The sequence below is a fragment of the Canis lupus genome, chromosome 1 (genome assembly GCF_011100685.1).
Source record: "Canis lupus familiaris isolate Mischka breed German Shepherd chromosome 1, alternate assembly UU_Cfam_GSD_1.0, whole genome shotgun sequence".
Classification (NCBI taxonomy): domain Eukaryota; kingdom Metazoa; phylum Chordata; class Mammalia; order Carnivora; family Canidae; genus Canis; species Canis lupus.
In genome coordinates this window covers 94,961,667-94,976,925 of record NC_049222.1, presented here as the reverse complement: position 1 = coordinate 94,976,925, position 15,259 = coordinate 94,961,667, and the positions used below count along the sequence as shown (strand labels likewise).

At 39.1% G+C, this 15,259-nt stretch overlaps 1 protein-coding gene across 1 annotated transcript; it reads right to left on the bottom strand.

The window, feature by feature from the left end:
* Positions 1-1,552: 1,552 nt before the first annotated feature.
* On the bottom strand, positions 1,553-9,490 carry LOC100687983 (annexin A2-like). The gene is given in 4 exon segments (XM_038525510.1): positions 1,553-1,852; positions 7,127-7,753; positions 9,018-9,257; positions 9,260-9,490. Coding segments are annotated over 4 exon segments (1,368 nt in total). The 5' UTR covers positions 9,461-9,490.
* Between the last annotated feature and the right edge of the window lie 5,769 nt (positions 9,491-15,259).

The window sequence follows — 15,259 nt, the reverse complement described above, 5'->3', positions numbered from 1 at the left end:
AGGGATAGGGAACCCACTCTTCACAAGTAGACACACCTTGGTCCTTCCTGTAGGGCAGAGCTATGTGTGAAGGAGTTGGGGTAGGTGGCAGAGGGTGATGCCAGACCAGGTTGCCACCTCTACCAAGTATAGACCTTCCTAGCATGCAGCTGGGAGAATGGGCTTTGCAATGAATAACCAGCTATTGAATATATGTATATATGTGGGATAGATCTTCCATCCTAGAACGCTAGCAGAGATGTAAGCTGCCATTGGCTCCTGAGCTCACCCCCAGAGCAGTCCTTACTGCAGTGGAGGAACACGTGGCTGATCTCTCCACCACTGCCCAGCACATGCCCTACCTTTGTAGTGGGAGGTAGGTGTGGACACTGCCCTGCAGCTGCCACCACCTGCTTTGTGTTGGCTCTCCACAGCACAGAACTGTATAATAAGAACTGTATAATATAATAACTGTATAACTGTATAATATAATATAATAAGAACTGTATAATAAGTGGGTTTTCAGACTTTCTGGGGTACTGAATCCAATAGGAATAGTTCCTCCCTTGCCTATCCCCACCACAGAGTGGGTGAGATGGGAAATACCAGGAGACCGCTGAACCTACTGGAAGGTTCTTCTGCAAGGCAGAACTGTGGGTGCATGCACGACTACCTCCCCTGGTCTGGGTGTCAACAGATTGAGCTAAATAAATGGTCCTCAATTTCTTGCAAGCCCTTTGATCAATCTCCAGAGACTCTGAATGATAATTTTTGCTAACTTTCATCAGTTAAACAAATGTGTATCTGGAAGAGCAGTTTGCCTAAGCTCCTAACACTGTCATCCCAGAAGCCCTGCTCATCACTTATTCTTTCTGGGACTAAACCTTGAATTTACAGATATTTTATTCTGGTTTTGCCTCTTCACACCCATTCCCAACAATGAATGTTTAGCTTTTTGAGGTCAGGCAAAGGACCTTAGATTTTTGCAGTGACTAGAATCTAAGATATCATTAAATGGAAGGCACAGAAAAGCTTTAAAGTTAAAAAGATAATGAGATGATATCACATTAAAATGAAGACACCAATTGAAAGATTATCCCTACAATTAAATTATAAAATACCTATGCCTATTAGATCATCAAGAAAATAAAGCATTTTTCTTCAACAGATCAATGGATAGTATTTTCCAATGTCAAATTTATTTTCTTTGAGTATCTGCAAAGCAGAAGATATATGGCTAAAAGCTTCCGAATGTAACCATCTTGCCTTCCTGTGTGCATGGATCTGTGAGTTCTGAGAAGGCAGGAGAAAATCTTTATTTTAAATCGTGTGAAATGAGAGGAACCATGACCAATAATACACTGCCGGGGTGGCTGGGTCTGTTCAGCTCGTGCAAACAAACAGACCAGGCTGTGGAAAGGGTTGTCCTGACAACTGGACTTGACTGACCCAGTTTGTCGTTCCTGTTATGAATATGCAACTATCATTTCTTTTGTTCTAAGCCAATTACGAAAAACATAAAAATTCAGTACATTTCTTTAAAAGCAGAACAAGCACAAAAGAAAAGGGATGCTCAGAGCACTAGGTTGTTTTGAATGCAAGGGAAACTCTTCAAAGTAGTTCCCATGGGCTGCTGGGAGGCTGCTCCCCAGAGCCCCTCGCATGTGGTATTCTTCACTTGCAGACCGTGCCCACACCTGCAGTCCTTACCTGTGGCCAACCCCCAGCCGTTTAATGATCCACAGCCCACTGTTTGCAGGCACAGCACCACCTCCTCTTCCCTGTCCTCCAACACACGCACACAGGTGTTCTCCATCATGGGGTAGTGTCTGGTCCAAGAGGACAAAGTGGCAGGGCTGCATCCAAGGTGGAACTAGGAAGGGTACAGGACGGAGTGAGGAACTCCATTTTGGAGGCTCTGGTTAATTCCTGTGCCCAGAGCAAGTGCTGACCACACAGGAGTGCCGCCTCCACTTTCTCTGCCTGTTGCTCTCCACGGCCCTTCATTCTCCACACATTATCTCTTCCTGTTTATCGGATTACTAACTGACAGCTTCCCTGATTTTTGCCCCCCACTGCTAAGTTAGGACCAACCAGAGAGAGCCAAATGCTCACCCCTAGCCAATCACCTGGGATGCCCCCTTCTGGTTAGCCTCCCTACAACTTCCTGAGCCGCCAGCCTCCAATCAGAAGCAGAGCCAAAGGCTTCCCCTTCTCTCCACTATGAATCTTTGCCTGCCTATGAGTCTCTGCAAAACTCGAGTTATGGTAGCTGATGCCCTCATGAAAGCGAGCTCTAGATAAGTAACCTTGGCCTGTTCCCAGTTGGTTGAGGTGCCTTTGTTTCTCCACTATGAAGCAGCTGGTAGACATCCAAAAGAGTAAAGTATCAGTCCTTGCTGATACTTTCAACACTAATCCTGACTCCATTCAACACTTTTTGTAGGAGTGCATACATTGCTGATGAAGGAAGGAGCCTTGTCCACTTCTCTTCTTCTGTTTAATAAATTAACCAGCTACACCTAAAACCATGCTGTGGGTTTGATCAGCATGATCTAGACAAGTAGTATCCATAGTCACAATAATCTCCTTCAAAACTGAGCATTATTTTTGTATGAGGTAGCTCATCATAACTTTCGAACCCCTGAGTATTCCTGCTTATGGGTTCTGTAAGGTAGAAACTAGAAGGTTCTCAATGAACAGAAAGATGGTCTGCAGCTCTCTGCTCGGGTGTGAGCTGAGTGAACATAAGCCATCTGGAGCTGATGGGCTCAGCTGTGAACTCAAGAGATTGCTCAGGTGATCTCAGAACCATGTCATATGCATACAAAAATTGGTGGCCCAGGCCAAGAAAGAACTCACCCAGCTTGAATATATATCATTTGTATTACCCAATCCATCACCATATTCCTAAACACTGTTAAACATGTAATTAGAATTAGAATTTTTCCGTAATGTCTCCCAGCCACCCAACAGGAAAACATAGCATCAAGTGGTCTGATTCTCCATGCATCCCCCACCCTCTGCATCCACCCACCACACATACATACAAGCACAGCATATATTTGTGTACATCCACAAATATCCACAGGTACTAAGGTAAGGTTAGTGAGGCAGTTATCTCAGATGCAAACTTTAAGGAAAGGAGAGGGTCCAGAACCTGAGCAATCAAGATTAAGAATATTTAATTCACTATCTTTAAAACCAAAATTAATGTGGAAAAAAACACAATAAACAAAATATCACAATTCAAAATAAAGTCAGGATCCCACCCTACATGTGAATAACCATCCTGCCTCACCTGCTTCCCCCTAGTAAACTTTATTTACAAAAATAGATGGTTCATAGCTTGCCAACTTTATTTTTCAGAAATAGGTTTCCTTTTTAAATATTGAGAAATGTTATATCGGTGAAAAATATGGTCTGCTCTGAAAATTAGTATTAAGACAGCCTCACAAAATAAGATTATCAATGTATCAACTCTAGGGTGACAGGGTGACAGTATGTCCCAATATTCGAATCTGATACGTGATAATAAAACTACGAACATGACGAGTGAATTTGAAACCAAGCAGAATTTGAAAATTTTTGAAGATTTGATCTATAACATTTAAAATAGCTCTTCAGGAGTCCAAAAGTCAACCCATTGATCTGGGAGGAAGAAACCAGTCAGGTGAATAAAAACTTCACACACTGCAAGGTTTTCTTAACATTCATTTATTGCATGAGTGCATCTTTCCATTATATTCCCATGCCTTCCTCTGATAAAGTGCTGAGTACTATATTTCAAGTTGTCATATCTAAGGCTAACTTCTGTTTATTATTATATAGGATAGTCACTTTCCCACACAAACTCTCTCTCTTAGGAAGGTAAACCTGCCATGCCTTCTACATTTACTATACACCATGCCAATGTCAACTGCAATCATATTTTCCCTTCAATGGGGTTGTATCTCTTCCAGTTAAAGAAAGAGCACCTCTCTTTGAATTGAAGAACAGGGTTTTCATACATCTGTGAACTTGTATGAGCACAGTTCCCAGCCTCCTAAATTCGATCAATTTTTATCTCTGTTTTCCATTTCCTTTTTCTTTTCCTCCTAGCTTTAGTGATTTCCTCTCCTATTCATATCTTTCAAAATAGGCTACCATGACCAAAAGACAAAAAATAGTTTTTTCTCTAAAATTATTTGAAAACAGAACATAACAGTTACTGTTGAGGTCTTTGAGATTTACATTGGTAATAAATTAACAAAAAAAAAAACAGAAAGAAGTATATGACCATGTTTATGACTGTTATCTTTCAGAGGAGCATCCTCAAAAGTGTATAAACTCTTCAGGGAACAGTCTAGGAAATTCTACTTAACCCACTTCTTCTCTGGTATGTTTGCTAACTTTTACTTTTCTGAGTTTGACAAAAATTTGCAAAAACAAAAATCTATCAAAATCCCTAGCAATGAGCTATCTCCACAATACTGAGCTTCCTCTTGTGAATCAGGAGGTCTGTGTTTGGCTAATAAGGAACTACAAATCTAAAGATGGTAAATTGCATTAATGTCAAATACAAAAAAATCATGGACATAAAGAGACTCAAGAAGTCCTGGGATCCAAATGCCCCAATATCCACCCCTTAGTTTCCACCTTCTTCACTCTGTTCTATTTCCTAGCTAGACGACTCTTCTGACATCTCTTTGCCACTTTTCTCCACTGCTCAAAACTCTCAAAGACACCCCATTGTGCTCAAGGATTAAAATTAAGTGGCTTTGCCTAACAACACCATTCCTAATCCCTTCCTTGAGTAGTATAATGAAGCAACAAGCATGTTGGTAAAACTATAGCAAACCAAGACCACATATTAAAAGTATGAAAATGAGGGTCATTGGGGTGGCTCTGTCCATCTGCCTTCAGCTCAGGTCATGATCCCAGGGTAATGGTATCAAGCTTCAAATCCAGCTCCCTGCTCAACAGGGAGTCTGCTCCTCCTTCTGTCCCTCTCCCTGCTTGTTTTCTCTCTCTCTCAAATAAATAAATAAAATATTTTTTTAAATAGTATGAGAATCATAGGAATTTCCAATTTAACAGAACTTGTGCGTAATTAAACTACTTCATATTTTCTGTTTATGGAGTTTTCAGAAAAGGAGCTCCATTCTCATAGTTCTTTTTCATTCCCTCATCTCTGTAATTGTACTACCCTCAGCTAGGTGGTTTATTGTAAACAAAGGATTACAGGAAAATATTTTTTATGTGGGGAATTATTACCATTGTACATTGATAGTGAATAAAAATCCTTCATATGCTATATGATTTGAAAATATTTTCTCCCACTCTATGAATTCTCTTTTAATTCTTTTAACATTATGTGTTGCAAGGAATAATTTAACATTTTTTACAAATGTTAATTTATCAGCATTTTCTTTTATAGATTATTTGTTCATTGTACCTGAAAACTCATACAAAAGCCAAGGTGAGGGGATCCCTGGGTGGCGCAGCAGTTTGGCGCCTGCCTTTGGCCCAGCGCGTGATCGAATCCCACGTCGGGCTCCCGGTGCATGGAGCCTGCTTCTCCCTCTGCCTATGTCTCTGCCTCTCTCTCTCTGTGACTATCATAAATAAATTAAAAAAAAAAAAAAATCCAAGGTGAGCAGATTTTCTCCTATATTTTCTTCTAAAGGTTTTATAGATTAATGTTGTACATTAAGGCATATAATCCATTTACTGCTAAATTTTATATACAATGTGAGGTATGTTGTCAACATTTATTGCATATGTACATCTTATTGTTTCAACAACATCTGTTGAAAGGAGTACCTTTCTCCATCGAATATCTTTGAACCTTTGTCAAAATGAGTTGACAATATACATATTGTGGGTTTAGTTTTAGACATTCTATTCTGTCCATTGATCTCTGTGTGGACCTTTTTGCCAATAACATAATGTCTTAATTGTCGTAGCTTTAAAGTAAGTCTGGAAAACTAGTATACAAGTCCTCTACCTCCTTTTTCTTTTTTTCATAACTGTTTTGGCCATAGTACTACCTTTGTCTTTCTATTATCTTAGAATCAGCTTTTGAATATCTATAGTCTTGCCAGGAACTTGAATGGAATTTCATTGAATTAATAAATCAGGATAGAGAAGATTAATATCCCAATAGCATTTAGTCTTCCAAACTGTGATCCAATAATATCTTGACAGATTTTAGATCTTATTTGATTTCTGATTTCTGTACATATTTTGTTAGATTCATATGTGATGTATTTCATTTTTATTATTCTACTTTAAGTGGTATTCTTTTTAATTTAAAATTCCAATTATAAATTCCAAGCACATAGAAATGTAATTGGGTTTTTAAAATATTGATCTTGTATACTGTAACCTTGCTAAAATTACTTATTAGTGTTGGGAACTTTTTGGGAGATTGTTTAAGATTTTATATGAAAAAAATATGTTTTATTTCATTATTTGCAATTTGTATGCCTTTTATTTATCTTTCTTTGTTGCACTGGCTAGCAATTCTAGTATTATAATCCATGCAGTGAGAAAGAACAACATTGCTTTTCTTGATCATTGGGAGAAAGAATTGAATCACTCACCCATCACAGAGGATTTTTGTTGTAAATTTTTGTAGATGTCTTTTTATTAGCCTTATTAAGTTTTGCCTATACTTAATTTAATGAGAGGTTCTTTTTTATCATGAAGGGATATGAGATTTTGTCCAATAATTTGTTTGGATCCATTGATATGATCGTATGCTTTCTTATTTAGATCTATTAAAATGGTGAAATGCATTTGATGTATTTTTTAATGTTGAATGAACCTTACATTTTAGGAAAAAATTCTACTTGGTCATGGGAGAGGGCTGAGAATTAAATTTAATATTTTATTGAAGTTTTATTTTATTTTTATATAATGTAAAAATTCAGTTTATTCATCTGTTTATGACACAGTATACAAGAGGCAAAGTGTTTCACATCATAGATTTCACTTCCAACTCCTTGGAATGTTTATTTTTTTGAAGGAGAGACTAGACCTGAGAGGCAGGCAATGCTTAGGCAACTAAAATAAGGATAGGGAGGGGGCTATGCTAACACCATCCTCACAAGGATGGGTATAAGGGGACTGTTAGTCACAAGCTATTTTCTAGAACTGTTACCTGCAAACAAAGGGGCACCACTCTTAGACACTCATGCCGTGATGGGCTTCTGTCCTCCCTGCCACACAGGTACAGCAGTGCTTTCTGGTAGTCGCCCTTGGTGTCTTGCTGGATGTAGTAGTACAGGTACTTGCCGTACTTTCTCTTGAATTCAGACCTAATTTTCAACATGTCCATTTCACTGTGAGAGACCATGATTCTAATCAGGACTTTATCATGAGTCCCCTTGCCCTTCATGGAGTCGTACAGTTGGTCAGCAAAATACAGGGGCTTATTCTGAACGCACTGGACCAGGTTCAGGAAAGCATTTTCCAGGTCTCCTTTGACCTCCTTCTTGATGCTCTCCAGCATGTCATAAGGGCAGTAGCTCTTGTACCTTTCAAATATTTTCTGGAGGTGACACACACTCCTCTCAGTCATGATGCTGATCCATTTGGGCACATCAGTTCCTTTCCTCTTCATTCCAGCATCATAGAGATCCTGGGCATCTTGGTCAATCAGTTCATAATTGATGACAGAGCCATCCTCTGCTCTTCTACCCTTTGCAAGGGCAACCATCAGCTTGCAGAAGTCATCAGATGTGTCAGAAATGATGTCCTTCTCCAGATCGGTCTTGTAGAGGTCTTTTTTTTTTTTCTTTTTCTTTTTTTTTTATGGGCAGAATTAGGACTAAGGACTAAAATCGAAGTAAGTTCTTAGATTTTGTTCTTCAGCAAAGAGTGGTGTTAGAAAATGCACTGTGAGAGAAGAACATTCCATTTTGGGCCTAGTCCAGAAATACTCACAAGGGTCACTTACACTGACCTTATTTTCCATTTGAGTTAATCTGTGGGTAGCAAGTCACACCCTGTTACCAACCAGATCTTTCTAAGGATCTTAAAATATTCAAATTGGATTTTTTTTCCCCAAACCCCTGAGACTCACAGAAAAGTTACATATTAGACCAGAGTCTAAGCTACACCTCCCTGTTGGAACTCAGTAAAACAATGGCATGCCTCCTTGTTGGGAGCACCTACCTGTGATCTCTGTTGCAGATGAATTAACTGAGTTAATTAATTTAATGAACTATTTTTAGTTTAAACTAAAAGGAATCTTAGATATAAAGTTTCATTTCTGAGAGGCCGTGTTGCATTCTGCGGCTAGGAGAGAAGCCTCTTATTTCATACAGAAATACACCCAGTGCTCATCCCGTCAAGTGTCCCCCTCAGTGCCTGTCACCCACTCACCCCCACCCCCTGCCCTCCTCCCCTTCCACCACCCCTAGTTCGTTTCCCAGAGTTAGGAGTCTTTATGTTCTGTCTCCCTTTCTGATATTTCCCACACATTTCTTCTCCCTTCCCTTATATTCCCTTTCACTATTATTTATATTCCCCAAATGAATGAGAACATACACTGTTTGTCCTTCTCCTATTGACTTACTTCACTCAGCATAATACCCTCCAGTTCCATACATGTCGAAGCAAATGGTGGGTATTTGTCATTTCTAATGGCTGAGTAATACTCCATTGTATACATAGACCACAGCTTCTTTATCGACTCATCTTTCGATGGACACCGAGGCTCCTTCCACAGTTTGGCTATTGTGGACATTGCTGCTAGAAACATCGGGGTGCAGGTGTCCCGGCGTTTCATTGCATCTGTATCTTTGGGGTAAATCCCCAACAGTGCAATTGGTGGGTCGTAGGGCAGGTCTATTTTTAACTCTTTGAGGAACCTCCACACAGTTTTCCAGAGTGGCTGCACTAGTTCACATTCCCACCAACAGTGTAAGAGGGTTCCCTTTTCTCCGCATCCTCTCCACCATTTGTTGTTTCCTGCCTTGTTAATTTTCCCCATTCTCACTGGTGTGAGGTGGTATCTCACTGTGGTTTTGATTTGTATTTCCGGTCTTGTAGACTCTGTTAATTTCCTGAAGTTCTTGGTTGGTCCTTGAGCAGATGATCTCAATGAGGGAGTCCTCATCAGTCTCCAGCCCCTTCATGGAGGCTTTCAGTTCAGAAGCGTAGTACTGAGCAGGTGTTTTCAATAGGCCCAAAATCACAGTCTCCAGGTGGCCGGCCAAGGCTGACTTCAATGCTGATGCAAGTTCCTTTTTGGTCCTTCTCTGGTAGGCAATGGCAATGTCCTGTCTCTCTGTTCATTGCTGCGGTTGGTCAAAATGTTGACAATGGTGATCTCATCCACACCTTTGGTCTTGATGGCTGTTTCAATGTTCAGAGCATCACGCTCAGCATCAAAATTGGTGTATGCTTTGACCGACCTGTATGCACTCAGGGGTGTGAAATGATCACCCTCCAAGCTGAGCTTGCAGAGAATTTCGTGAACAGTAGACATTTTGAAGGAAGCTGGGCTGTGCGCCGAGATCCGCGAGCATCCCTGGTTGCAGAGCCTTTATTGAAGTTTTAAACTGAATCCCAACATGTGAAATTGACCAGAAATTATGGAATGTGCAGGAAGTATTACATGATAAGAAGGATAAATTCAACAAACATAGGTGAAGATAGTGCGGGAAAATTAAAAGCGTTTCATGATATACATCATTGATTGAGTCAGGACCACCACATAAAGCAGTATACTTATACACAAACATAGGTACTTGCACAGTAAACACTCATATGCACAGATACACACTCATATAAACATGTGAAAATTGAATACCACACAGCAGTTAAGAAGAATAAAGTACATCCTTGTGTTAACATGGATACAGCATGATGAAATATTATTTAGAGTAAGAAGACAGTTGTAGAATGAGGCAAATCGTACCCCACCACCTATGCAAAGTTTAAACATAGCATAAAACTATTCTACTCTGTGTGTGTGTGTGTGTGTGTGTGTGCGTGCGCGTGTGTTAGTTTAGGAAAGTCTGCAGGGTCACAGAAGTGAACATGCACACATGTACATGTGTACACATGTGTGTATGTGGAAATGGACTAAATGCACAGACACCAAACCAATAATGACGATTTGCATCTGGGACAGAAGAGATTTAGATTAGGGTGGTCAAATGGACTATGGGTTTATTTGTAATATATTGATGTTTTAAAATATGAATCTTTAATATGTTACTTACACAATTTTCAAAGTATACATATATTCTGGGGTGCCTGCATGGCTCAGTTAGTTAAGTGTCCAATCCTTGATCTCTGCTCAAGCCCTGATCTCCGGGTTCTGAGTTCAAGTACCATATTGGGCTCCATGCTGGGTGTGGAATCTACTTAAAATCTATTTTATTTTTTTTATTTTTTTTTAATATATTTTAAAACACTTGAATATATGGTCAAATGCTAACAGTGGTTAAGTCCCTATGGCCAGAAGATGAGCAACTCCTCATTTTCTTGCTTAGTTTTCTATTTAAAATAGGAATCATCATAAAATGGTTATTGTCAAAAAAGAAGCATTATGCAGTCCAAGTGATAATACACACTGATTTTTTTCACAGGCACAATTTCACTGTGAAGTTAGTTGTTATGTAGCTTGCATGAAATATGGGATTGTGGAATGGTCCTTTATGGAAAGCTCTCTGCTTTTCCTTTATTGTGACCCGGCCCCCCAGGTACAGTCCTCTATGATCTCTCCTGAAATGATCCCTCCTCAGTTGGGATTTTTCTTTACCTCTCTGTCTAAAAATGGCACCCAACCTTTCCCTACTATGTGTGTAACTGACTATTATATTATCTCCTATACCATCTCAACACCATCTGATCCTATAAATACACTTTGTCCATTTCATTTTCCAGACTTCATAAGGTAAAGCCATATGGACAGAGACTTTGTATGTTTTCTTCATTGCTATATTTTCTTTGTCAGGAACATCGTATGGATTACATGGGCATGCAAGAAATGTTTCTAAATGAATTATAACTTTTTATTTCTGAAGCCCCTCATGTACAACTACCTCATCGTGCACAGTGTGCCACGGTCCCCTTCTCAAGGGGCCTCTGGCCACCAAAGTCCTCCTCAACAGTGTCCAGCAGATGATTAAAACGCCTTTAGCACAAATGTTTCTCTGTTTCACAGGCCAAAAATTACCCACCAGTAAACTGAGGATGACAACTGCTCCCCTAAAATTGTTCGGAAAGCAGCCCTCCCCTCCTAAAATTGTTTTATTTGTTCAGCTTGTATCCAGAATTCAGACTAGCCTTTCAATTTTTTATATCTGATGTTTGAACTAGCTTCCTATGAAGGAGAAAATAATTCATAATTGAGCCCTATTGTCTTTAAGAAAATGCAGGTAAGAGCAGTGATTGGAGGGAATGGATCCTGTTCACTGTTGTAGACACACCACCTTCCAGCCTCCTGGCAGATCTCAGAGTGATGCTAACACAGAGAGATCATCTATGATAGGAGGACTTAATCTCATTCACCAGAATGGGGGTTAGGGGGAAGGGGGGGAGGACATTGCCGATGTTTCTATGTATTTGTTATTAAGTATCTCAGATTAGCCATATATAATCAGAGTTCCATTTATCCTTGGTTGACCAACTTTTGACCATTTCGAAAGCTATCGAAGTTTTTACAATTACCAAAACTGGCTCAAAAAACAGTAAAGCTCATTGAGTGAACATAATTCTAACTGTAGTCGTAGGCATGATCAAACAGAGACAGCTTGGCTACCAATTCTTCAGAAACTTCCTTCGAAACATTAAAAGGGAAAAAAAAATGTTACAGGACACATGCAACTCAGAAACATGGAGCGTAACTGACAGAGGTAAATCCATTCTTCCACTACAATCCACCAGCCTGAGATGCCATTTTCAGGGCAAACAGCTTTACCAAAGTCATACAACTTCTCGTGGTGGTCACAAGAAAAGATTTTTATTTTGAACAAACCCAAGATTGGCCAACTTCTGATGTTTTCAAACAAGCCTTTGTCAAACAAACAAATAAACAGGCAAACAGCACCTCTTTCTCCCAACGATAAACAAACAACAAAAACATAACACGTTTATTTTTCTCCAGCATGAACAGATGAAACACTGGCTTCACTTTGCTTTCTGCTTCAGTTTGTACTACAAACCACATCTCTTCCCACTTGCCAATGAAATTGCAGTGTTGTACTTAAAGGTATTTTGTTTCCTTTTTTACATTTTATGACCTCAGGCAGATTCAATACAAACAGGCATATCTATATAGCTGAGAAAAAAGGGAGAAGTTTCAAATTTTAAATGCTCAGCCTCAATCTCTCCTCGAGCCTATCTCCTGCCTCCAAAGGAAGAGTCTAGAGGGTTGGCTTTTATGTGCAGGGTTAGGAGAAGGGATAGATGTAGATAAAAGCTTGCTACAAGCAAGACTGGATCAGTCCATTAAATTGCTTTGAAAAGCAACCCAAGGTCATTTTGCAGATTAATGTCCTGAGATTGGAGAAGGGTCCTGTTGAGTGAGGTGGGACAGAGCTGCTGACAGGCCACAGGGCACTTAGTGGTGTTGAAAGTAGAATTATTCCTGGATGAATTTGAGGTGGCTGACTTGGGCTAGCAATAGGATCGCTGTGATACAAGAGCCAAACTGTGGAAGGAGCCATGATGTCCATCAACAGATGAATGGATAAAGATGTGGTCTATATATACAATGGAATATTACTCAGCCATCAGAAAGGATGAATACCTACCATTTACATTGACGTGGATGGAACTGGAGGGTATTATGCTAAGTGAAGTAAGCCAATTGAAGAAGGACAATCATCATATGGTTTCACTCATAGGGGAATATAAGAAATAGTGAAAGGGATTATAAGGGAAAGGAGGGGAACTGAGTGGGAAAAATTAGAGACAGAGACAAACCATGAGAAACGCCTAGCTCTGGGAAATTAACAAAGGGTTGCGGAAGGGGAGGTGGGTGGGGGATGGGGTAACTGGGTGTCGGACACTGAGGAAGGCACTTGATGGGATGAGCACTGGGTCTTATACTATATGTGGGCAAATCAAACTTCAGTAAAAGCAAATGAAAAATATTTAAAAAAAAAAAAAAAAAGATCCCTGTGATATGGTCCAAATGACCCCATGAGCATTTGACAAAAATTTGACATTTTTTGAAGAAACTCAGCCATTATGCAATGCAATTACATATATGTTACAGCCTGATGGCAGAGTCTGTTTTCCCTAAATATTTTATCAATGATTCTAGACGTCATGGCACACCTCCTGATGCTCCACAAAACCTCAACACCATCCTACTAACAATCCATTGGAATAAAACAATAGTTCAATGATCTGATATATGACCTTTTTTTCCTGCACAAGGATGATTTTTCAAGTAGCAGCTAAAATTTGATAAAACACAATTACATGATTAGGTGGATCCCCTAGAACCATCTGGACTTGAAAGTTAAAACTACAACTAAAATTTAATCTTCCTTGCTTTTACTGATCACATGGTCAGCTAAGTGGAATTCAGTATGAATAATTCCATTAATTTTTCACGGAGCCACAGCTTGACTAGGTCACTCTTGCCCATGCTTTGTTGCACTTTTTCTAACACTGTCATCTTTAGAGTTTTAGGCTCAGATTTCAAAACCTGAATGAATGTGGTTGGGATGTTTTGGCAACTGGATGCTGAAAGATAAAGCCATCTGTAAAATAAATTGTTTTAAAACAAGTTAACTATTTGTCTATTGACCTGTCTTTAAACCTTTAACCTATTTCCTTTATGCAAACTTAGGTCTTAAATTCTCTGTTGTGTTCAGAATCAGCATCTGCAGAACTACAACAAATTTTATGAAAATTCTCATAACATGAATTTTCTCTATTGCATACATTTTATTTAAAACTCGTCCACTAAAGTTCATTTTCCCATTCTGATTGCATCAGTTTCCTATTGCTACTATAATAAAATACCACAAATTTCGTAGCTTACATCGACACAAAGTTATTATCTTACAGTTCTTTAAATCAGAAATCCAACATGGGCCTTCAAGGCTAAAATGAAGGTGTCAGCAGGGCTACCTTTTTTGGAGATTCAAAGGGATGATCCATTTCTCTACCTTTCCCTGCCGGTAGAGGTCACTGCCATCTCTTGTCACCTGGTCCCTTTCTTCTATCTTCAAAGTCAGCAGCAGAAAAGTCCTCAAATTTCCTTTCTCCTACTTCTCTTTCTGCTTCCTTCGCTCAATGAAAGACCTTTGTGATTATATTGGGGCCCACCCAGGAAAGCCAGGATCTTCTCCCTATCTTAAGGTCAGCTGATTAGCAACCTTAATTCCACCAACTTCCTTAACTCCCAGTCACAGATTTTGGGAATTACAATGTGGATATCTTCAGGGACCATCATTTGATTGACCACACTACTAACCTTCAACTTTTCTTGTAATATCCAAAATCTGCATCACATTTTTTTTCTGTTCACCACCCTCCATGCCCCAGTGAACAATTGCTTTATATGCTTTTAGAAATTTATTACATATTTTGTGGTATTTCTGATTAACTGTGACATACCATTTAGTAATTTAGAGGTCCTAATTCTTTTGTAAACATTATGAAATACACTGTTTCTGAGCTATATCTCATTTTATAATTCAATTATGTTGAATAAGGCTGTGACTTACATTCAGAAAAAAATAAGTAAGCAACCAAAAGACATTTGACAGTCATTAAAATTTTCATGAATATTATAACTGAAGTTAACCAGAGTTTAAAACCCTGGTTGATAGAACTGTTTCTCAAAGTTTTGCAACTTTGAAATAGTTCCTCTTGTGTTACTACAATGATCTATGAGATAAAATAGAAAATTTTCAACTATGTAGAAGATTTGAACAAAAAACTAAGAGAAAGATTTCTGAGACTGGAATGCCTGTCAAGGGGTTAAGCAAGACACAAAAAGTAGAACACAACTGGGAAATGCACTCAATACAATTTCCTGAAATTTTGAAGTGCCTGGGTGGCTCAATCTGTAAAATGTTTGATTCTTGGTTTTGACTCAGGTCATGATCTCAGAGTTCTGAGATTGAACCCAGCATCTGCTCTGTGCTCAGTGCAGAGTCTGCTGCAGATTCTCTTTCCCTTTCCCCCTCCTTCACTCTCTCTTTCTCTCAAATAAATAAATAAAATCTTTTTTTAAAATTCTGCAGTTTCACTGGCTAAGAAGAGTTAATTAGCTCTGAGTTAGAGAATGTATAGATAAGCATAGAAAAGTTTA